Source organism: Pituophis catenifer, unplaced genomic scaffold, assembly GCF_029215685.1.
Source record: "Pituophis catenifer annectens isolate HBS135680 unplaced genomic scaffold, rPitCat1.0.hap2 SCAF_8, whole genome shotgun sequence".
In the NCBI taxonomy this organism is placed as follows: domain Eukaryota; kingdom Metazoa; phylum Chordata; class Lepidosauria; order Squamata; family Colubridae; genus Pituophis; species Pituophis catenifer.
The window spans coordinates 17,212,481-17,238,693 of record NW_027256888.1 but is presented as its reverse complement, the minus strand read 5'-3'; the positions used below and the strand labels follow the sequence as shown (position 1 = coordinate 17,238,693).

The window sequence follows — 26,213 nt, the reverse complement described above, 5'->3', positions numbered from 1 at the left end:
TATTCATTCTTTGTTTTTTTCCTACCCAAGTGAAATACTTTGCATTTTCCTTTTTGAAATTAATTTTGTTATTTTTTATCATTCCAAATTGTCAAAAAATTTGAAGCTTGATGTTATCTTCCAAATTTTCCTATCCTTCCTATCTTTGTGTCATCTGAAAATTTGACAAGAATATTTTTTTAACTCCAAGTCATTTATAACTAGGTTGAACAATACAGAACCATATTCCGTTGTATAACAATAGACATCCTCTTCCAGCTGGGTTGGATATAATTGTTCAACCAGTTCTGTATCCATTTAATGTAGCATGGTCTAATGCAGCCATACATTTAGAGGATGGCATGACATACTTTATTAAATGTATTGCTGAAGTCCAGGCACATTGCAATCCTGTCAGTTGCAATCCTGCAATCAATAAAACTGGTATTTTTATCAAAAAAGAACTGGGTGCTCTACTTTAGGACTAGTACTCTTCAATATCATCATCAATAAATTAGACGAGGGGATAGATGGGGAAACTCATCACATTTGCAGATAATTTCAACTGTCAGGTATAGCCAACACTCCAAAAGATAGGCTTAAGATACAGAAGGATCTTGACAGACGTGAATATTGGCCCTTATTTAACAAAATGAAATTCAGTGGTTAAAAAAAGTAAGGTTCTACATATAGGCCAGAAAAACAAATGCATGGGTATAGTATAGGTCCGTGATGGCGAACCTATGGCACGTGTGCCACAGGTGGCACGCAAAGCCATATTGGTAGGCACGTGAGCATTGCCCTAGCTCAGCTCCAGCACGTATGTGCGCGCTTGCCAGCTGATTTTCAGGCCTTCTGGGCCCACCGGAAGTCATCAAACAGGCTGTTTCCGGCCTCCAGAGGACCACCAGGGAGGTGGGGCAGGCTGTTTTTGCCCTCCCCAGGCTCCTAAAAAGCTTCTGGAGCCTGGGGAGGGCGAAAAATGGGCCTACTGGGCCCACTGTGCCATCACATGCCAAAAGCAGAAGGAGCACAGGGGGGTGACACACACATGCGCAGGGGGGGGGGGCAGGGCACATAGAATTATGGGTGTGGGCACGCGCGCACGCAATCACCCCACACTCCCCCTGCTTTTGGCACACAATGGCAAAAAGGTTAGCCATCACTGGTATAGGTGGTACCTGGCACAATAGTAGTAATTGAAAGGGATCTTGGAGTCCTAGTGGACAGTCACTTAAATGAGCCAGCAGTGTGCTGCAGCTGCCAAAAAAGCCAATGCAGTTGGTGTGCACTTGATATGCTAATACCATTCTATAATGCCTTGGTAAGACCACACTTGGAATACTGCATCCAGTTTTGGTTGCCACGATGTAAAAAAGATGTTGAGATTCTAGAAAGAGTACAGAGAACAGCAACAAAGATTATTAGGGGACTGGAGGCTAAAACATATAAAGGACGATTGCTGGAATTGTGTATGTCTAGTTTAATGAAAAGATATATTATTTGTGACATGATAGCAGTGTTCCAGTATCAAAGGGGTTGCCATAAACAAGAGGGAGTCAACCTATTTTCCACAGCACCTGAAAACAGGACAAAAAGCAATGGATGGAAACTAATCAAGGAGAGAAGCAACTTAGAACTAAGGAGAAATTTCCTGACAGTTGGAATACTTAATCAGTGGAATGACTTGCCACTGGAAGTTTTTAAAAAGAGACTGGACGACTATTTGCCTGAAATGGTATAAGGTTTCCTGCCTGAGCATTGGGACTAGAAGACCTCCCAGGTCCATTACAAATCTGTTATTTTGTTAATATGGCTTTATTTTTGATAAATTTAACAATCTGTTCCAGAGTTTTATCTGGTATTAACTTCAAGATGATAGTTCTTAATTATATTGGTTCTCATTTGTACCGTTTTTTGAGGATGGAAACATCTTTTCCAATCTTCTAGCCCCACGATTTCTCAAAAATTAGAGAAAGGGGCTCCAAAACGACATTCCTGATATTCTTCAAGACTCTCAGATCTAACTGACTGAGTTCCGGAGACACTCATTCAAAACCATAGCCAGAGGCTCCCTAACCCATTCCTTTCTTGTGTCAATTGTTCTATTTAGTACTGTCTGGATACAATTACCTTCTGTGAGGAAGATCAAAGCACAGTAGGAGTTGGGGAGTTCTATCCTCTCCTTCGCATTGTTTACTATCCTCAAAAGGTTTTTTTGGGGTGGGGGGGTTGCTCTTAGTATTCTTTGCAATCTTCAGTTCCTTTTGCACTTTAGGCTTAGCCTTTCTGATTATTTCTTCTTCTTCTTCTTCTTCTTCTTCTTCTTCTTCTTCTTCTTCTTCTTCTTCTTCTTCTTCTTCTTCTTCTTCTTCTTCTTCTTCTTCTTCTTCTTCTTCTTCTTCCTCCTCCTCCTCCTCCTCCTCCTCCTCCTCCTCCTTCTTCTTCATGTTTCTTTTAACTCTTGTGCCACAGCAGCTTCATGCTTCATTTCTTTTCATTGAAATGTGTAATTTTATTTCTGGGAGTTCATTTCTGAGAAGTTCCTCAAAGTCCTGTGGTCATTTTAACCCATAATGTCTGTACAAAGTAATCTGCCTGATAGTCCTCTATCCTTGTTAAAACTGCCTTTTTTGAAATCTAGTATGCATGTATGATTATGCTGCAATCTTTCTTGCTGTTGTATCTTAAAATCCACAATGAAATCATTGTTTCCTCCCAACACACCCAGTTGTTACCAGTTAAAAGAGTTCTTTAGAACTGATTAGAAATAGATCTAGGAAAGCTAATCTCGCTGATGCTTCTCCAGCCTTCTGGAAAATAAAACCATCAGCAGGATAATTTGCAAGAAATTTTGAGGATGTACCGGTAGCAAACTTGGTGAAGTTGAATTTAGAAAGATGTCCAGATGTCTGCTATTATTACTATATCTTTTCTCCCTGAACATTATGTAATTTGATCCATGAGATTATTATGTAGATATTTTGCCTGGCCTGACAATCTATACCACATTTTTCCCCCCTACCTTTTCCTCTTTCTTATCCCAAATAGTCTTCACTAGATCCTCCTGTTCAATTTCTGGAAGGGCTATATGTGTGCACTTCCTTTACACCAGTGGTGGGTTGCTACCAGTTTGCCCTGGATCGGGCAAACTTGTAGTGGCGGCGGCGGGAGGCTCCGCCCACCCACCCAGACCAGTTGCCCACGAATGAACCGGTAGCAACAGGTTTTCAAACCCACTACTGCTTTACGTATAATGACATGCCTGTCTTGCTTGGCATATTAATTTAGGACAGGGTTGGACAAATGTGGCCCTTTTACAACCTGTGGACTTCAACTCCCAGAATTGGCTGTCTCAGTTGAAGTCCACAGGTTGTAAAAGGGCCACATTTACCCACCCCTGATTTAGGATATTCATGAAATTCACCCCATCATGTTTAATGATGCCCATATTTCTTTTACATTAAGATTACTTGTTTGATTCTCATATTCAGTGCATTTTTCTGGATACACTGCAAACTTTGGACTCTATTACTTGTCCTATTCCCTCCCATATTTACCAGCTCATTAAGTGCCATTAATAAAAATTGCTGTTGCACTATTTTCTGCTTTTTTCCTTCTAATAAGTTAATTTAAAGTTTTAAGTTATATTTGCAAACACACTTTCCAAGCTCTTTCTACGAAACTCTTTGTAGTAGATTCTTTCAAATCTTTGGCTATAACATTTGTTTCGATGTGGATCAGTGGAAAAAGATAATTGTTTGAAAGTATTTTGGGAGTCTTTCCATCACATACTGAATGTGGGCCCAGGAGGGGAGCAGATTTCTCTTAACAATCTATCATGTCGGCAGAATGTTGCTTCAGTTTCTCACCGTTTCCTGTCATTCCCCCTTTTTTAAGAGTGGCGGATGCTATAAACATAGGATCTTTTCATTTGCAGATCCTATAAAAAGTCTTCTTCCTCAGTTTCTCAAATTTGTGCAACTATACTTCTTCCGAGGGATGCGGTGGCTCAGTGGCTAAGACACTGAGCTTGTTGATTGAAAGGTCAGCAGTTCAGTGATTCGAATCCCTAGTGCCGCCTAATGGGGTGAGCTCCCATTACTTGTCCCAGCTTCTGCCAACCTAGAAGTTCGAAAGCATATTAAAAATGCAAGTAGAAAAATAGGGAACACCTTTGGTGGGAAGGTAACAGCGGTCCATGTGCCTTTGGTGTTTAGTCATGCCGGCCACATGACCACAGAGACATCTTCGGACAGCGCTGGATCTTTGGCTTTGAAACGGAGATGAGCACCGCCCCCTCGAGTCAGGAACGACTAGCACATATGTGTGAGGGGAACCTTTACCTTTACCTATACTTCTTCCAGAGGTCTAGAAATCCCCTGAATGGGGAACAATCAACGATCCCTTCTGAAGCTCTGAAGAAAAAGAACTCTCCTTGACAGGCTTCTTCCTTTTCCTCTATATCCTTTGCTAGTCTTTCCTTTGTCTTCTGGAAAATTCCTTGAATTTGTTGACCATCTACAAAAGTTTCCTCTGTCTGATAAATAATTCAACATCTTCCCTGATAAATTGGAGGGTGGACAGATTTGCTTCACTTGCATTTGCAGGTGGCAAAGTTCTTGTTGTCTTCCGGAAGAAAAACAAACATGGCACATTCTCTCCATTTCCATGATCAGGAATAAGAAACAACTCTCATTTTTGTGAATTTTTCCACAAATGATTCGGTAGAACACCTACATAAACATGTAATTAGATGTCCCCATCTGGCTTCCCAAGGAGGTAAATTGTTGTTAGTTTGGATCCTGTTTGTTTACTTGACAATTTCTTGTAACTGCAGTATATAGATAGTAGTATTAATGCACTTTATTGTTCTAATGTGTATGCATATGTGTTACAATTATGTGCATGTTCTCTCAAAATTTCTTTTAAAATGAAAAAACCTAAAATTTTAAATGGAAAATAATAGTAACAACATATCTAATATAGAATTTAAAAGAGAAAGAGAGATGATGAAATAGAGAAATTATTCTAGAATGTTGGATCATTTTCAGACAACAATCTTTCAGTAAATGGGTGATATCTATTTTTTTCTGTCTGAATGTGGCATCTTCCCTGAATTCTTTGTAATAACTTGCCAAGTTTCTAATTAACTATATTTTTCCATTTAACTAAACTGAAAAATTATGGTTGTCAGCTTTGGATCAAGCAGAATTGCAAACCATGGTTTGAAGTAGGTTGAAGATGTCAGTCTATTGTGAAGATAATAACCATAGTTATTAGGAACATATGTCTTATTATTATATCAATTAATATGAAAGTGCAAGCAAGAAACAAAGTTTACTACCTAAAATGCAGCCAATGTGCCCTAGTATTCATATGAAAAATAGTATTTTAGTTTTAGTTGTTTGAATAGTATTAGGTTTTAGATTCTCATCTTTATTCCATAGCTGTTATCATATTTTGTATTTTATAATGTTCGTTGTATTGTAATTACCCTAGTGCAGTGATGGCTAACCTTTTTGCCATCGCGTGCCAGGAGGGAGGGGTTGGTGGGGAGTCATGCGTGCACGCCCATACCCGTAATTCTATGCACCCCGCCCTGTGCATGGGTGTGCGACCCCTCCTCCCCCCGCTCCTGGCACGTGATGGCCCGGTAGGCCTGTTTTTCTCTCACACATGGCTCCAGAGCCTCTCTATGAGTCTGGAAGGGCAAAAACGGCCTTCCCCATCCCCTGGAAGCCCTCCAGAGGCCAGAAATGGCCCATTTCCCAACTTCTGGTTGGACAGGAAGTGATTTTTTTGCTGTTCCCAGCCTCCAGAGACTCCTAGAGAGGAGTCAGGTGAGAGAGAAAAACGAGCCTTCCCCACCACCACCCAGGCCCTCCGGAAGCAGGAAACAGCCTGTTTTCCTACTTCTGGTGGGCCCAGAAGGCCCAAAAATCAGCTGGCCAACACGCGCATGTGTGCTGAAGCTGAACTCGCGTGTCCACTGATATGGCTACACGTGCCACCTGTGGCACACGTGCCATAGGTTCGCCATCACGGCCCTAGTGTAAAATTTGTGCTGCTTTACACTGAGCTATGACAGCCTCACTAACAATTCATAACTTAAAATAATTTTGAGTTACAGATTTAAAATATTTAATGAAAGAAAATGGATTTGTTTATATATGAGCTAGACTACAACTTAAACTGGTTTAAGGGTTAGGGTTAAATGTACTTGATAATTAGAATACTCATAAAGTAGTAGAGATTACATACTAAAAATGAGGGGGAGAGGGAAAGGGGGAGAGAGAGATAGAGAGGGAGAGAGATAGAGGTAGAGAGGGAAAGAGGGGGGAGAGGGGAGAGACGGAGAGAAAGGGAGAGAGAGGGAGAGAGAGGGGAGTGAGAGAGAGAGAGAGAAAATTGTTTCAAGAACATTACTTGGGGTGAAAAAAAAGTAACAGATTAGTGCTTTAATGCTACCTGATCCCCAGCTAAAGACAATAGGAAACCACAGAATTCTTTTCAATATAATCTCTTGGGCTATAAGCGTGAAGACACAAAAATCTGCAAACAGAACAGCCTGTTAAATTCTGGGTGTTTCCTGCTTCTGCTGCAACTCGTAATTAGAATTTACTGTAAAATGCACCTGGTACAAAAATGCCAACATAGGATTTATTTGGTCTCAGAATAGCTTTTAAATAGCAGAAGGAAAGGGATGATGTATTTTTAACCTGATAGGCTATCCACATGTCACCATTTTTTTGCCAATAGAAAAATGAACACAAACATGGATGGGGATGGTAACTATTTTTTGGGGGTGGGGAGGGGAAGGAGAGAAGTTCCATTACTCAAGGAGCTGCAGAAGTTTAGAGTCATGCTTTTTTGTGCATACTTCTATTGCTCAATTGGAAATAAGACTGATTGCCTTACAACGTTTTCTGTTCTCAGTATTTTAAAATTGGCACAACTGACTTCTAAGGGATTAAGGAGCCTGCCAGGATGAAGAAGTTCCCGCAAAAGCCAGAAGCATCAGGAAAATACTGTATTTTCCTTAATCCTGATTGTGATTACCTCCAGTAAAGTTTAGGAAATCCTGCATGAGGGGAAAAAACAAAGCAATATGCCCAATCAGCTCTGCTTGGTTGCTCCTCCCTCAGACAATAATTAATCTAATGAGAAAGTAATGAGGAATGAAAACCTTTCAGTTACATTTGCACCCAGATTCAAGCTGTTTGTTTAGAAAACCAGGAACTGAAGCCACATCCCTCTTCCAATTCCTTGAAACTATTAAATTTCCATATTGTATAAAATGTTAATTTTGTCAGTTCAAGTTAAATATTTTATAATTAATAAAACAGTTCCTTCATTAGAGAGTGGAAACCTTTATGAAGTTTTAGGATAGGAAATGTTTAAGAAACTTTGGAAGGCTATATATACAGACATTAGTCTTATTTTGTCTGTACATGTAAGGAAGGTGTATTTTTGGGGAAAAAATGGCTAGATGTTCTGAAGTATATAACTTGTTTTGCAACCTCACATAGCTTTGAGACTTAAAAAGAAAATCAAACAGGATATGCAAAGGAAGCATAAACAAGATACACTTCCTCTAGAAACTATATAGTACAAAACAGTTCTGCTTTATTTTGTATAAACCAGCAACATATAGTACAGCAACAGAATTAATAATCTTGAGTATCCTGAAATGTAATAGTTCCAATTTATCAGCTGTTTCTTTGTGATAAGTGTATGGATAAAGTTCACGGTTGCCTTCAAGAGTATACTATACATACTTGAAACACTAAAATGCTTATTGGAACTTATGCCCCAATCAAGAAACTGCCAAAGAAGCCAACATCAAACAGCCCAATCAAAGAATCTCTAAGACACTTTCACCAACTCTGAAAGGCAAGCCTTTAGAATATAAATTGACAGCAAACAGCACTCCTTATAGTACTGATGATGTAAGCCAATTTGGGTAATGAAACATCTGCAAGAAAACCAGCAAACTCAGAGAACACCAAGGACCCCTTTCTAAAGAAACTGACTAACCGAAGCAGATCAAAATTGGCTTTAATTTACTGGAGCAGTGCAACTTTTTTTGCAGTGTAAAATGGAAGCTGACTTTTGGCTGACTCAGGATTACTGTATCATAAATCTTTCTCCTAAATTGTTTTTTGCTTGTTTAGTTGCAATTTATTGTTGATAGAAAGTAACAAGCAACAGATTTTTGCAGCATGTTTTAAAAATGTACTTTATACACATTGGCGTTATGAAAAGAAATATGTATGTATCAAAAAAAAAGGGGTGGGTGAGGAGACCAATTCACAAGGACTAATGCCACAAATTCTGTGATGACAGCATAATCTATCATTGTTTTAATCATTCCCAAATGTCCTCATAGAAGCATGTCAGTTTCCTGGTTTTCTGAGCAACTGACCGTACTAAAATAAAAATATTATTAGGCCATAAATGGGGAATGGCAAAATATGACAAAACATATAAGAATCCATATGCACTCTAATCCCTTGGTGGTTGTGCAAGCAAGAAATCTTTATAGGATAATTCTTGTCCACAATTTAAATGATGGTTAAAATAATTAGATGGATGGGCATAAAAATATTGCCTTTTTCACATTTTTCCAAATGAATGCCCAATGTGTCAAAGATGTTAAAAAAACCACAACTGCATTTAAATCATTTCCATTTTCAGAGTATAAGTAGGCCATATTTTTTCTAGTCATAGGAAAGGATATGACTATAATAAAATCACTTTATGAGACATATTATGTCTAGAGATTCATAAACTATATGGATTATTCATCCCAAAGTGTTATAATTAATAAATTCAGAATTCTTATGGAGTGTCACAAAAAAATAGAAAGATCTAAAGCAAAGCCCATTTTGGAAAACCCAATAATAACTAATTTTTCAGTATTTAACTTTATTTGTCATGCATAATATACTAGCAGTTTTCTAAAGATATTAGTTTTCTGCTGAAGCCTTTATGCTACAATTATCATAGATTTTAAAGGGGAAAATTTGTATAGCATTCATTTCTAGAGATAAGCTGTTTGTTGATTTAATGTTTTGATATCAGACTGAAAACAAATACTTCATTTCTACAGGCAGTACAATGTATTAATTAATATTAAAATATCTATTTATCTTTATATAATAATATTTATACCTATCTATATCTATCTATCTAGAATAATAAAATCTCAAAAATACTTGTGTTACCCATAAATGAATGCTGTCACTAGAATAATATCCTTGAAATACATCATTAATGTTTATATTATATTCAGCACCATAAATTCTAACACCCTGCTCTTGCAGCTATAATTCTTCTGAGATGGGTTACCACAAATATTAATAAAGGGCATTTTGGTTTGACCCAAAACGGGAGGACAAAATAGACAGCATAAATTATGGAACATTTAAATTTAGGTCAGGCAAAGAATATATTTATAAAGACAAACTGAGGGCCTGTAAACATGACAGTTTGCAAATTGGAAAGATGTTCTTACAAATAACAACAACAAAGATTTTCACTGCATTGTTGCTGTCGCACAATTTAGTTAAAAAAGAAAAAAGAATGAAAAGGAAAAAGAATGAGTTATTTTAAGGAGAAATGTGCTGTACACCTATTTGTATTATTATTAATCTGAAATAGTTCAATATTATGTCTCAAATGTTTTTTACAATTTCATAATTAAAGTTTATACACCATTCGAACTGTTTCGTAGCCAAGCATGTAAGCATACTTATCTGAACTCCAAAAAGGAGCATGAGTTAAAGAAAACATAACCATATCTTTTGCGTAATCTATGATAGTCAGCTAGCAATTCTCTTTTGTATTAGGAGACAAACCTGCATACTTCAAAATCCTCAGATAAGTCAGCATAAAACGCAGGATGTTTCCGAGCAGCCACAGTCACAGAAGCCCCTGTCTCACCAGTTGTTCCATTTCCTGTAACTGTAAAAAGATCTCTGCCTGTGCTTCCCTCAGAACCATTGTCCTCCTTGCTTGTTCTGCCTTGCCTAATATAAGTAGAAGGTTCTGAATCCTGATGGCTATTCTGGTGTTTTCCAGACCGTCTCAAGGAGTTGGGTTCCACAGAGGACACAGAAGATAATGAAAGGGAGTTTTCTTTATACCTTCTAATCGTCCTCCTAGGATTATTTAGATTATAGCTTTCAGGCTCTGACTTCTTTTCCCCACTTATTCCCATAGTGGCAAGTTCAATAGCGTTCTTATTGCAACACTCGTCTGTAGAAACATTTGAAGGGTTCTGTCTTCTTGTTTTCCTAAGCATTTTGGCTCTATCTCTTTTTCTGACTAGGGCCCAATAATTTTCATCTGAAGTTGAAGAATCAGATGTCGTTTTGCAAAAGGCATTCCATCGAGGATTTGAGATCTTGGGATGTGACTTGACATCCTTGTCTTTTCTTTGCTTTACTATATCCTCAGAATTCTCCTCGGCCTTCTTTCTCTGCCTCACACCTTGTTTCACCTTTTTTACATGCTTTTTCCTAGCAGAGCTCAGCCCCATGACATGGATTGATGTTTCAAATGTATCTTCTGATAGGTCATGCAAAGTGGAAGATCTAAACAGAACAAGAGGACGTGGAGATGGATAGTGATACAATGAGAGGGGAAGGGGAGACAGAAAGAAAGAAAGAAAGAGAGAGAGAGAGAGAACATAAATAAAGTAATAGAATCAAATGGAAAATGAACATGATATTGAAAATGACAAACAAAAAAACAGATGGTAGAAATACATGAAAGAAATTAGGCAAAAGTAATACCCATAGCTCATTAGGTAAAGAAGACATGTACTAAACAGATTAGGAATATTAATTTAGCACGTACCTACAGATGTCCTGAGTAGATGGGCAGACAGATAACCGTGATTGGCTGCCGGGAGCTGTCCCTGTAGTAGGACTGCTTGCCTGTTGGAAGAAGTTAGATAAATTGGATTCTTTGTCCACAAAATAAAACATAGATATCTTATTACTTTTCCACATGATTTATATATATTTCAAGCTCTCCACTCTGCTTTCATAGAGGCATGGCTTGTAAAATAAGGAAATTGCTATTAAAGCAAAACCCTTTTGAGGAAGTAAACGCTGCAAATCACATGCATATTTTATTTCATTTTTGAGGAACAAACTTTCAGAAACTGTTCTCATTTGGCTTCAGTTGTGAATGTGTAAAGAAAAACCAGCTGCTAAAGTTTTAAAAAATGGTACTTTTTAAAAATTAAGACAAACTGGCACGAGTATCATTCTGACTGATTCCTGTATTAAAAAAATACTATGAAAAAAAATGGGAAGGAAAAAAAATATCCTATAGTTCAAATATAATTGTCAGCATCTTGAAATTATTTGAAATTCAGATTGTTTCTTGAAAATATACAAATTATATGATTGTCTTTATTTATTGCATTCAGATTTTTCCCTTCTATAGCGATATAGCAATTGTGACTGGGTATTTATAGTTTAGTGAAAAGAAGGACCAGGGGTGACATGACAGCAGTGTTCCAATATTTGAGGGGCTTCCATAAATAAGAGGGGGTCAACTTATTTTCCAGAGCATCAGAAGGCAAAATTAGAAGCAATGGATAGAAACTAACCAAGCAGACAAGCAACCTACAACTAAGGAAAAATTTCCTGACAGAAACAATCAACCAGTGGAATGGCTTGTCTTCAGAAGTTGTGGATATGCCATCGCTGGAGGCTTCTCTTTAAGAAGAGACCAGACATCCATTTGTCTGAAATGGTATAGGGGTCTCCTAGCTGAACAGGAGTAGAAGGCCTTCAAGGTCCCTTCCAGGTTTGCTGCTACTGATGTTACTTATTCACAAACCAAATACACATTGGAAGGCACATTGTTAACAAGATTCATCATATTAAAGTGTATTCATTAAACCACGGAATCAGATAGAACTGAGATGAGTGCTGAAGAATCCTTTCATGCTCAGAAGGGTTTTACAATGCTTTGACTACTTTGGATAAGATTTTAATGGGAGCAGACGATCATTATTAAAAAGCTGTATGGGTTTTTGCTAGAGTTAAAACTGGAAAAAGAACAAGTTAAAGAATCGATGGTAGCATGGGGAAAAATGTTGGCTATGGGATTGATTTAGAAAAATGGCAAAAATTGTGGTCTCATAACTATAAAATGACAATGTCTGCAGCATATAAGGAAAATTTGTATCAGATGTTTTACAGATGGCATTTATCCCCATCAAGAATCGCCAGAATGTTCCAGAACAAATCGGAGAGGTGTTGGAAATGTCATCAGACCCCAGGATCCTATTACCACATGTGGTGGACATGCCTAGAAGCAAGGAGATATTGGACTAAGATACACATGTGGTTGGAAAAAATGACCAAGAGACACATAGACTTTAAACCAGAGATATTTTTATTAGGAATTTTACAAGAAATATATAACAAAGAACTGCAGTATTTAATTGTGAATCTTCTAACAGCAGCTAGAATTGTATTTTCTAAAAATTGGAAAGTGGAAATGATACCTACAGATGAAGAAATTATTAGGAAAATGTTGGACTGTGCCGAAATGAGTAAACTGATATTAGAAATAAGACAGCAAGAAGAAAAACAATATTATTTGATATGGGATTTATTTTACCATTGGGTAGATAATAAAAAATGGTGATATATAAGTAAATGCTGAAATACTTTAAATGATGATACAACAGATATATTTTAGGTAAGAATAAATATTGGATATGTAGTGATATTGTGAAGAGAGGGGAGGGCACTAGGGATGCAAACCGACCAATGTACTGTCTGTACTTGATTGAATGAATGATGTTTGTATGTTTTATTTTTCTTTTTTCTTTTTTTTTTTCTTTTTTTCTTTTTAAATAAAAAATGATTTGGGGAAAAAAGAATCCTTTCATGCTCCTAGTTCTGGTCTATTTATAAACATTTCAGATAAATGCTTAACAATGAATAATAAAAAAGCTTAGGACAATAAGAAAAATGCTGTAAACATTATGATTACGCTATGTTGATTCTTGTTTCAATATTTAGGAATTATAATATTTTAGAAGGAAATCAGATAAGTGTATCTAGATACAAGTAGACTTTGTCTTCATTGTAGTTTTACCATGGATGTATTAAATTGTTGATATTCTCCTGCTGATTGTTATTGCAAATTACTATAGCTCATTACATGGTACATATGTGAACTAGGGTAAATAATAAAATCATCAACATTATAGTCACATAAATATTTTTCTGAAATGATGAAAATGTTTTCACTGAATTGCGAAAAAAGTCCCACTGGTCATAATTTGGTTTATTTGGCTCAAAATAATTTCCTTTAAAATGAAATGCCTTTGCTGTTCTATTTTTCTTTCCAAGCCACATAATGTTTTCTTATCCATTTTTCCACCAATTTTCTTTTCTTCTTCAAAAGGTAGATACTTAAAAATAACCTAATATACAAAAATGCTGCTTGCCTTTCCTATTATTAATATGCATTTTGTTCTGTAACACAAAATTAAAATCTCCCCAAACAATAATGAATTCAGTCAAGGTGAAGATATGGAATAATTTGTAAAAAATAGCATCAATAGATTGATTTGCATGCTTGCTTTAAGTTTCATGAGTAAAACAAGCTTCACTGAGATGATACAAAATGCCTGTGAAGATCTTTTCTACTGAAAGCTAGTCTGAATCTAGCATAGGATAGCCTACTGCAAGGTTGTTTTAAAATTTATAAGTAATTTTCTGATTAAACATTATTTCACTATTTTAAGTAAGCAGAGATTGAAATCTATTCAGTTTAATTTCACTAGGGTAAATTCTAGAAATAAACCATAGTTGAGCTGATGATTTGGTGTTGATTAAGCTTTATAACTACTGAAAACAAACATACGTTATGCCCAGCTAAACCTCAACATTTATAGGTAATATATGGGGAACAATTAAAGTTTTCCAATTTAAGATAGATCAATTTAAATCAGGTAAGATAAGTCAGCAGAAGCATATGACCTGACACCAGGACAAAGGATTTCATTTGCTCCTGTTCCTGTTCACTTCTTTTTAATTTGGAATAAATATTCTGTTCATTAAAAATTCTATAACAGCTATTGGTTAAATGCCAAAAAGTTAAAAAATATACTACAGGCAATTATTATATCAATAAAAAATGAATAGAATCTGTAGAAATATAACACAAAAATAAAAAAATCAATGCTAACAGGATTTGACATAATCTTCTATTTTCCATATTATGATTCCTTGATTGGCAGCTAATCTAACAGGATAAAGAATTCTAAATAGCATTCAAAATAGTATTTAAAGTGACATTTACATGAAAGAAAGTTGCACCACATACTAATTTCTGAATAATTTATCAAAGCAGATTTTATCAGATGAGGTCAATGATACAAAATTATGTTTTACAATTTATTAGCAAGTAATCTTATTTTTGGGGGGGGACAGAACATAGTTTCAGATACAACACACTTTTATAAGCTTAGTTCGAGTATTTTGAAAAGTATTCAAAATACTACACTTCTTATTTTCAAAGTTTTTATACTAATAATTTGTACTGAATGGCTAAATATACATGATAAACTAAGTAATCTAACTGTTATTGCCCTTGTTTAAAAGTTGTTAAATTTGATGAAAGAGATCAGCAAAGCATAAGATTCAGAAACATTATTTGAATTTTATTATTTAAATTTTCAAAAAAAATTCTGAATCTTATGCTCCTGAAGAAACAATACAAACAACTTCTACAAAAGAAAAAAGAATTTCTAGAATTTCCTGACAGTGATTGATAACAGCATCCCAAGCTGTTATCTACTATCTGACTTCTACTCTAATTTTGGCATCTCATAGCCTCCCACCCATTACTTGCCTCTGTATGGGAGGAGCATTTTAGACTGAGCCTATATTCACAAAAATATTTTCTTGACTTTGATTCAGATTTCAACATCAACCTACACCCAAATTGGGCCCCCGTTATAATTGCTGAAATAAAGACACTCATTAATTAACTAAAGCCTGGTTAACCTGAAGACAATGGTTTTATCATGCCTAAAATACTTCAAAATAATCTGGAATTGTGGATCCCTATTCTTGCTTCCTGTTTACTTATATTGATTGCCCTTGCACAAATTCCAGAAGACTGGAGCCTTGACATTATTGTGCCTATTTAGAAAAAGACATGCCCACCAACTATTGGCCTATCAGCCTCTTAAATATAATAAGTAAATCTATGCTAGACATTTATACAACAAATTAGCCAATTGGATTGACTTAGAGCATGCACTGGCAGATGAGCAAACGGATTTCACAACTCAGCAGTCTATTTATGGACATGCCCTTATTATTCAACACCGGAAAATACAGGTGTTATTCCACCAACGCTGGAAAATACAGGTTCAAATCAGGTTGATCATTATATACTGTATTTATTGATTTCAGGTTCACATTTTATGTAATTCCCAGAGAAAGGCAGGATACAAAAAGATCTTGATAGACTTGAACAATGGGCCCTATCCAACAAAATGAAATTTAATGTGTAGAAAAGCAAGGTTTTTACACTTAGACAGAAAAAACCAAAGGTACAACTACAGATTAGGCGAAATCTGGCTCAACAACAGTAACTGTGAGAGGAACCTTGGAGTCCTAATGGACAATTACTTTTATTGGACTTAGAAGATGACCCTTGAACACTCTGGCTAGTTACTGCTCTAAAGTGGCCTTTGAAATCAACTATAGCAAAACTAAGATCACAATCTTTGCATAAAGATCTAAACTGCACTTCTGAAAGATAAATGTCCAGAACATTGAGCAAGTCAAATCCTTTAAATATCTGGGCATGGATTTCAATAGCTGTACTAACCACAGTGCACATCAAAACTGTTTTTGTTTATCAGCAGTTAAGGTTGACAAATTATAGTAATAAAATACGTAGAACACATATGTAGAATAAAATATGTAGAATATGTAATTCTAATAAACAATACTACAATTACATCTGCAGTATGTTTTCTTCAAATTACCCAGAAATTGTTCAAAATAAAGAATATAAAATACTGAATAGTAAAAGATGTCATATGCACTATTGTTTTAATGATATGTCAGTTCAGGAATTTTTATTTTCTGATAAATTAAATATTTTGAATATCATATATTTTACCACAGATTTGAAACAGAGGTTATCTTTATTTTATTTTTTATTAATTTAGCATATTTAACAACTAATTATCTCTCTCACAGAGGGAGTCTGGGTGGTGCTGGGTGGTATACAATAAAATATTAAAAACAGAAAAACAATATATAAAATTTAAAAGAGGCAATGAATGCTAAAAATTAATTAAGAAAAAGGGGAGGCGGGGTCTTTCAATGTGCTGGCCATCTTCCTAACTGTGGTGATTATAAAAGATTTATACCAGGAGAGTAGTTTATTCAGGTATTAAATGTGCTACACACACACACACGTGTGTGTGTGTGTGTGTGTGTGTGTGTGTGTGTGTGTGTGAGAGAGAGAGAGAGAGAGAGAGAGAGAGAGAGAGAGAGAGAGAGAGAGAGAGAGAGAGAGGGAGAGAGAGAGATAAACATGAAGATGTGATTTTGCCAAATAATGAATCAGACTATTGGTCATATAACCAAATAATAAATGGCATAGTTTCAAAAGACTTTGTGATTTTACAGCTTTACCTGAAAATTGTGAAATTAAATTTAGCTGCTGTTGCAGGCAAAGTATGTGGGTTCTACTATGACATTTATTGTCATAGCAACAAGCTCTAGTCTAGCCAAACCACTACTATAATTATAAGCTGTTTAAAATTCTCACTGTCCAGCAAAAAATTACTATTTTTCTTTATACTTCTACTACTATGTCAGTATGTCTATATTAAGCTATTGTTAAATGTGCAGCTGTTATTAAATACCTGTTAATCAAGGATTTTTGGTAGAACCTAGCTGGTTGCTTTCATGGCTAACAATAGTTCTGTCTTCTTCTTGGGCCTTTGAATCCTCTTCTGTCTCTGAGCATCTCCATCAGGTAAATTAAACTCACACTGTATTGTCTTTCTCTCTGCATTGTACTATCCAATGGCAACTAACCTTTGGTGATCTTGAATCACTCAGGAATTTTAATTTATTTATAAATCTGAACACTCCAATATAGCAATAGCATTTAGACTTATATACTGCTTTAGTGCTTTTACAGCCCTCTCTAAGTGGTTTACAGAGTCAGCATATTGCCCCCAACAATCTGGGTCCTCATCAGAGGTGGGTTTCAGCAAGTTCTTACCAGTTCTGAAGAACTGGTAGCTGAAATTTTGAGTAGTTCAGAGAACCGGTAAATACCACCTCTGACTGGCCCCGCCCCCATCATTCTCTGCCTCCCGAGTCCCAGCTGATCGGGAGGAAATGAGGATTTTGCCTGGATTGCCTTCCCCTGGATTGGAGAGGGAATGAAGATTTTACATATCCTTCCCCTGCCACGCCCACCAAGCCACACCCACAGAACCGGTAGTAAAAAAATTTGAAACCCACCACTGGTCCTCATTTTACCAACCTCAGAAGGATGGAAGGCTGAGTCAACCTTGAGCTGGTGAGATTTGAACTGCCGAACAGCAGCTAGCAGTCAGCTGAAGTAGCCGGCAGTGCTGCACTCTAACCACTGCCCCACCTCAGCTCAAATATCATGTTTGCTTGCCAATATCATGTTTGCTTGCTAACCTATTCTTGCCCTCCTTTTCTGACTTAAAATGCATCCTTCCACTTCATTTGTGGGTCTTCTGAAGTTCTGAAATGACAATCTTATCTGCAGTTTTATGGTTGTCTCCTATCTACAAATTATCAGTCGTAATTAGACTATATATCTGGGTTACCATGCAACAAGATGTAAGGCACTGTTTAACTTTTGAGAGTTTTTTAAAAGATAATTTTATTAAGAATTTTAATTACAATAATAAAAACTAATATAAGCTACAGTTAGAATATCGCTAGGGTGCTTTTTTCAAGAGGCAACTGAACTTTCTGTTTCTTCTTTGAAGACGTTTCGCTTCTCATCCGAGACGCTTCTTAGGCTCTGAAGAATTTCTCTGAAGAAGCTTCTCGGATGAGAAGCGAAATGTCTTCAAAGAAAAAACAGAAAATCCAGTTGCCTCTTGAAAAAAGCACCTTTGGAACAACCATGACCTGGATGACTGAGAATCTTCATAGAAATAAAGTTAGAGTAAGAAAAGAAAATTGAAAGAAAGAAATGCAAAAAAGGAAAAAAATAAAGAAAAAGAAAAGAAAAATATAATAAACAAAAAGAAAACAAATATATAAAGAACCATCTTCCAACCTTCATAACAGTTAGAATAAATTTAATAACTATTTATCTCCATAAGAATAAAAAGATATATCTTTATTCCATATGCCATTCACAGAAGTAATATAAGCAAACCAATAAAACATCAACTTTTCAATTTTGATGTTAGCAAAAAGAACATTGCAAAAAGTCTTATTTTAATCTTGATCAAATAAACCAATTTTATTTTCCTTTTACGTATAACAGTCTTAATCTTTAATTCAATCAAATATTTTTGTAAGATTTGATTTTCCTTTTATTCTTCTTTATCCCATCAGACAGATGAAAAAATCTGATGGAATAAAGAAAAATTGTAGAAAATGATCTTCAAAATACTTTCTTATAGGAGCTACAAAACCAATTATTCTCTTGGTTTATCATTTGTTTTTCCTTTTTAATTTTTAAAACTTCAGCCAGTTTCTTTTGTATATCCAATAAATCATTCTCTTAGCCTCTCATTTGTAGTTCTACATTCTGTACTTTATCTTGTCAGATAAAATTTGTTCCACATCTGTCATTCCTTTATTGGCATCTTTTTGACAGTCTATCCATAGAAACAGATATCATTACTGACAGTGTTGATAATATAGTTACTAGCTTCTGGCTCCATTTTTCAAAGATCTACTTTAATATTCCTAAAATCATAAATGATTTGTTTCATTCAATATGTCCTGATATTTCAGGACATCAAGCTTTGTAATTTTTTTCTGTTTAAAATCCTTAACCATTCCAGTGTCCATTACTGGATCATTATTCATCTTCTGTTCTAATCTGCAATTGCTAGTCTGTTTTCCACAAGAAGTTTATTTTTATAGTTAATTCCAAAATATTATAGTAAAAGTCAATATTCCAAATTTATCTGGATAATCATCATCATCATCTCTCTCTCCCCCCCCCCTCTCTCTCTCTCTGTGTGTGTGTGTGTAGCAGGGCTCTGTGCAGTGTGTACAATTTAATTAATACAATAAAACATTAAAACCAAATAATTTGAGATTAAAAATGTGAAAGTATAAAACATTATAACATTGCAAAAGGTAGAGAGATCCAAGATAAGAAGACTAAGATGGTTAGTGCAGGTGGGGGCGGGGGGGAGGGCAGGGATTTCATGGGGCCAACCAGTCCCATGGCTGTGTGGGCCCCTGAATCACCCATGCAAGGCTACACAATCAGATTTTGACCCTTTTGCGGAAGACAAGAAGATTGGGGGCTTTCCTCATCTCTGGGGGCAAGATGTTCCACAAAGCAGCAGCAGTGGAGAAAAAGCCCTTTTCCTTGACCCTGCCAATTGGAATATTCTGATTGACAAGGTCTGTAGCATGCCTTTCCTGCCTGAACTCATGAGATGGACTGATGTGATGGATCAAAGCTGGTTCTGTAAGTCGCTTGGCCCTATGCCACAAAGGGTTTTATAGGTCATGACTAACACCATGAATTGGACCAGAAGCAGACTGATACCTTGTGCCATTCATACAGCAGAGGTTATATGTGCCCTTCTTTGGGCATTCAGTATAGCTCACTCAGTGCACCACTTGAAGCTGCCACATATTTTTCAAGGGTAGTCCCATGCAGAGTATATTAGTCCAATCGGGATATGACTAGGCCATGAGTGACCAAGTTGAGGGCCTCCTTGTTCAGGAAGGGACATAACTGGCACATACAAACCAAAGTTGGGCAAAAGCCCTCCTGACTACAAATGCCACTTGCTCTTCAAGCAGGAGCCATGAATCCAAAAAGTTCCCCAAGTGATGCACCAGGTCTGTTTTCGGTACTGCAACCCTATCCAGGACTAAAATCTCTGGGACACCAAGGGGCCCACCCACAGCCACTCCATCTTAATAGGGTTCAATTGAAGCCTGTTACTTGCCATCCAGATCCCAAGAGCCTCCTGTCACTACGAAAGAGTGTTTAGTGCATCCAGATGATGGGTAATCTCACCCAGCAGTTTCATGTAGATGTTAAAGAGAAGCAGAGAGTGTTGAGCCCTGTGGCATCCCACAAAGGAGGGGCTATGGGCTGGACCGCTTATTCCCAATTAACACCGATTGGGATTGACCTTGGAGGAAGGAGGTGAACCACTGAAAAACTGTGCCACCCAACCCCAACTCCCCAGCCCAAAAGGATACCAAGGTCTATGGCATCGAAAACCACTGAGATGTCAAGGAGAGCAAGGATGGATGCACAATCTCTAATCTCTTCCTGTCAAATACAGTGTCAGTCCCATATTTGGCCCTAAAACCTGCCTGTAAAAGGTCTTTCCTAGAAAGGGAAAAAGGGAGACTGGGCAAAAACTTATTTAGCTTAGCTTATTTACCTTTTTGCTGTTCGTTTCAAAATCTTTAAATACTTAAGCCTGTAATTAATTTTTCTTTTGTTTATAGCTGAAGATAAAATTCACCTGATGCAGACTTTGCAAAACTGTAGTTTTGAAGATCTGTAATAGCTTTAGAACACTTAAGAGGGAATTTCTGAAAGTGATTAGAAAATGAAGTTTGCAAACTTAGCGCCCTTTAAAAGGCTCCAACGTACGTTGGGGATTTATATACTGTCATCAAGATAGCATGACATTCAATCGTTTGTGCATCCTTCTTTGAACAATGCTTCCATTATATAAATGATTATCCAGAAGAGCATATAGGGAACAGTTTTACAATTGCTTGCCTAGACTGATACATTTATTTTAAAATGCTGCTAATGATTGCCACATAGCCAGGTGTAATAACCTATTGCAGAGTTATCCTGGGATATAGCGTTCATCAACCCCATATTTTGTTCCATGGCTTATTCAGGGATGTTTTATAACAACAAAAAATAAGTGATTTATTATTTCAAACTCTTTCTCCACTTGTACAAAATTGTTATATTTTTATCCTGAGCAATGGTGGGTTGCCCCCGGTTCGCACCGGTTCTATAGAAATGGTAGTAAAACCGGTGAAAGGCTCCGCCCACCAATCCCGACATCATCAAAACGCTTCTGCGCATACACACGGCCCCACTGCGAACCGATAGTAAAAGTAAGTAGAACCCACCCCTGATCCTGAGCTTACGACTCCAAGAAATGATTATGAGTCTTCTTATCTCCTGTGTCCTAGTACAGATATTTTTACTATAGTAGCTGAACATCTGTCTGTCTGTCTTCTATCTATCTATCATCATCTAGCTAGCTAGCTGCTACCTAGAAATATCAGCATACATTAAAATTTAAATTTAAAATTCTGTTAAGAATATTCAAACGAGTCATACAAACCAATTTGTATATTAACAAGATGGCCTAAATACCAGATTCAATAAAATGAACTGTATTTTTGCTCTTGAATTTAGTAATGGTGGCATGTTTCCAAAATGACAAACATTGGCTTGGCATCAGAGGCAGTCTGTTTGGATAATCATGGAAAGCTCATAGACATTGAAGGACCCATCAGTTGAAACATCAACACTGACTCTTCTATAGGTTTGCTCTGATATAAACTATAACCATTACCTACATAGCAATGACTTAATCTCTAACCTATATGAACTCTTAACCTGTATGAACTCTTAATTGCCTATAGTTTAGATACAAAACTCTATAAAATTCAGTTTGTGTTATTTTTATTTAGCATCTTGCTTGATTTATATGGCATTCTATCTTTTGTTGTTGCTATAATTCTGAAAACTCTGAGATGTGATTCAGAGGCATCAAGAATGAAAGGACATGAATAGCTTTTAAAAACACACTACTTAGCCAACTGAATTCTTGCCAAAGCCTGTTTGCAATGGACAAATATAGCTTGATACAACTTTTCAGAAATGAAATCTTCTAGCTTCTTTATTAAATTTCTTCCTACTCGGTTCCCCTCTTTTGCTATTTCTATCTTCACTTTCATTTCTTAAAAAAAACATTATTCAGCTACTTATTGTAGGTGAGGTAGGGAGTTAATAAATGAGGCATATATTTACCTTTTCATTATTGTAAAAAGAATTCAAGCTTAGTTGGACAACTGCCAGTAAGCTCAAACGTCTGCCTTGCATCTTATCAGTTTCTACTTTGTACTATTACTAATAATGCAATTTTAATACTTTCTGTAGATGAAAGTCAAGCTTTGTATAAAATTTAACCAGAACAGACCCAAATAACAGTATGCCAATCACAAAAAAAAAAAAAAAAATGTCCATGCAGAAGTGACATTATTAAAATGCTACTAAGAATTAAGAAACTAATTACAGTATCTCAGTGGCAGATCTCAGATATAATTCTGAAGGGGAAAATAAAACTCCCCCAAAAGGGAGTTCACAACTACTGGACAACAGTTCTCTGATGTAATAAGGGAACAAAAAAATAAAAAAACAACACTTCAACTCCATGGCTCCGTTAAATAAGGGCATGTATCCAGGTTGATTGGATTTACTTCTAGACTTCTTACATAGCCAAAAGATGTGTGGTTTCTGGTGCTTCACCTTCCAAAAGGCCTCCGAAAACCTAGCTACCCTCAAGAATTAGGCCTTGGAAAGAAGCTACTTGGGAGCAATAATTTATATTGCCTGGTTTACCCCTGATGACAATCATTTACAAGGTGCTGAGTAGAACTGCTCACTACAGAACTCGGAAAATCCACAAGCCATCTCTAAAAACCAGATGGTCCTTTAGGGACATACTATATTGATCAGTCCCACCTCTTTATGGCTACCAAATACAACTGGACCAGAGCATGATTAACCATGGCAAAAGGATGATGACAATTCCCTCCAGTTCCATCAACTGTTGTTTTGAAACAAAAATGAAATTCAGAATATGAACACCAAATTGTTGAAGCCAAGATGACCTGACACAAGCCAGTGGTTGCTATGAAAAACATGAACTCAACTTTTATCCGTACAAGTCCTAGAAGCTGTCAAATTGAAGTGACTCAGAGCACTACTAATCCCAACACTATATGCAACAGAGAAGGAACCTCCTGGACAAGAGACCGGTCAGCACACAAACCAGCTTCTTTTTCTACAATACAGTATCACAAATAGATACCATATCCTGATATCCTCACAGCAGTGTCTCTGGTCATGGTCAAAATCGCTCTTATGATCATAGCCAGCCCCTTCAGAGTTATTCCTCAATTTCTTCAATCACAAAAACCACAATTTTTCTTCATGGAATAATTTAACACCTGAAACATTTACTTTTGAAATAGTCAATAGCAGGTAAAATCTGGAGTAAATGCACATTCAATAACAAAACCTAAACAGTCCTGATTTCAATAAGTATATTTTTGTCAGTCTTGCACTACTGAAAAGTAATTGGATATATTCCTACCTTTAATATTGCAACTGTCATTGTAATAAAATCAGTATAATACATTGCCCATTAACAATGTCACCAAGCTGTTGACACAGAGCCAAGTTAACAATTTCTAGGCAAGAGAACAAATGGTCATTAATCAGTTACAACAGATGGCAAAACAAGCAGCAAGCATTTCAGATTCCTAAGACTGACTCACTGGAAAGGGAATTTAAAATATATTTTAAACATATTTTAAACAAAATTATTTTTGAAAGGAATATTGAATACAAAATTTATGAACAATGTAGTGTAACACCTGGTTTTGTATTTTATATATATATGTGCTTTTGATTAACAATAATTTATGTTACAATGCTTTTGCCATTTCTCCCCAGTATTTCTCTCCAGTATAAATTTTGTAATTATGCTGAGAAAATATGGAGATATGGATAACATAAAAAAAAAGAAGAGGGAGGGGGACAAAAAAGACAGAATGCCACTTGAGCTACTTACTTATCCCTACCTTTTGTTAAAATAAGGCCTTCCTCTGATATGCAGCTGCTGAAAAACTACAAGGAAGAAAATGAAATCTTTGTTTCTATAAGAAATCTTTTTTACTGGGGCTGCTACACCCAATCTAAACACTCTGGAGTGAATATCACAATCACTCCTTTCCCTACTGGTTTTTGCTATCAAATCAATGCCCTTTGTTTTTCTTTTATTGGTAGAAAATGGTAGCATTTCCTTCTTTCCTTGATCTGATATCCACAACCAACAGATTAAGGCTAAATGAAGGAAATGCTGTATTCTTCTACTAATAAAAGAATAACACTAGGCCACGTTAAGCCCAGGAACTGGTGACTGAATTGCAGAGACTGTCGCAGTTTGTAGCAATCCAGCTAGCATACAAGTAAATAATTCAGCAGGATTCATTTATAGAAGAAATTTCTTTATATACAATAATATAAAACATGATGCATGTATACAATACCCATGCAGCTCTAGCAACATGGTAGAGAGAAGAAGAACTAGCAAGTACAAGGACAAGAACTAGAAGCAAGCAAGCAAAGACAAGCGAACTCTTATATAAACAGAATAGTTAAGCTAAGCCACGCCCAGGCTCTGAGCCGTCTGACATGGCTCACAACAAATCCTGTGTCTCAGTCACCAAACAGTTCCCATTGGCTGACTTGTTGTTAGGGCTATTCTAGTTCATAAAGTCTTATACACTGACAGAGACCTAGGGCCTAGGTCATATGTGTAGCAAATTACAAACTGCAAGACATGGCACTAAAATTTCCCGTTTGAAATAATTTTTTTAGAATACTCAGTGAAAGCTATTTTGCTGTAGGTGTTAAGACAACACACTAGAAATGAGAGATTGTGAGTTCTAGTATCTACTAAGGCACAAATCTTCTGAACATCTTGCCAAGAAAACTTCAAGAATTAGTCCACACAGTCAATGGAAGACAATAATGACTCAAATGCCCTCTACCCACTATGTATTATATATCAATAGTGAAAGAAATAAAAACAGATGTTAGAAAAAAGTTTTTGATTTGAAAGGGACAGTGGGTAGGTTCTTATAAATGGAGGCTAAGCCACAGGGAAAAAACAGCTATAGAAGTAGTCAGCAAGGCCTTGAACAGACCCAAATAAAATTAGATAGCACATTTTTATCTAATAATTTATTGTGCACAGAATCCTGAAATAATTTACTTGGAGTGAGGCATTTCTTCCAATAGATCCATTGCTCCAATGAAGCCTTCAGAAACAAAAGCACCTACTAAACTTCTTCCTAACTTCAAGGGGAGGGGGAGTTGTTTGCCCAACATTTTAGACAATTTGTCCTTCTGAGTTTCTTTACTGAAGCTAGAAATTACTAGGTTACACTTGCGACAAGAACCTCTAAAGACTGGCTAGAGGGAGAGATTATAAGGGTGAAAAAAGTTGTTAAGTTTTGAGAGCAGTACAGTTCAGAAGTTCAACTTTTTGTGTATACTGTAGCTTAACATGAGAAAATATTTTACATCAGACATGTTGACTTGTTGAGTCGAACATGAGAGTATATGCCCAATTTCAAAGCTACAAAGCTACAATTATAAAAAAATGTTGTTATTCTTGTAGAATCAAAATATATAGCCATGCAGCTTTAGTCAAAATTACACCCCATTTATAGCCAACAGAATTCATTTGTACTTACAATTTAACCGAGATAGTATGCATGTTGCAACAAAACTCCCTGAGAATGATTTACAACTTACCTTTGAAATGTTACTTGATCGACTTGCTGAACGCCCTGGAGATTTTTCATTCTGTTTTTTAAAAAAAATAAGATTTGTTTAGTTTGGACTATAAAAAAACTTACAAGTATTATTATTTCTTAATTTCTCCATTGTGAAGTTCATATAATTAGTTTGTTGTTGACTGGAATTCGAAGACATACTTTCAGCTTGCTGAAGAGCCAAAGAGTTTCTACTTTTGCACTCTTTTAACAATAAATCTTTATACTACATTATAAACTAAATTTTGAAAGTATCTGCAGTTCAGAAATGGCATCTCAGGGTATGGATTGCTACTGCCCAAGAAAACCAAATAAAGGGTTCATTTGTTCAATGAAATTAATTAT

The 26,213-nt window shown here is 36.2% G+C and overlaps 1 protein-coding gene across 1 annotated transcript in view; it reads right to left on the bottom strand.

The window, feature by feature from the left end:
- MARCHF1 (membrane associated ring-CH-type finger 1) overlaps positions 1–26,213 on the bottom strand; it is a 123,363-nt gene that overhangs the window by 37,256 nt on the left and 59,894 nt on the right. Inside the window, exons 3-4 of the mRNA XM_070948721.1 lie at positions 25,849–25,899; positions 10,846–10,925 (exon numbers count right to left, since the gene is read on the bottom strand). Of these exons, the coding sequence (XP_070804822.1) occupies positions 10,846–10,925; positions 25,849–25,899 (131 nt within the window). The remainder of the gene's footprint in view (positions 1–10,845; positions 10,926–25,848; positions 25,900–26,213) is intronic.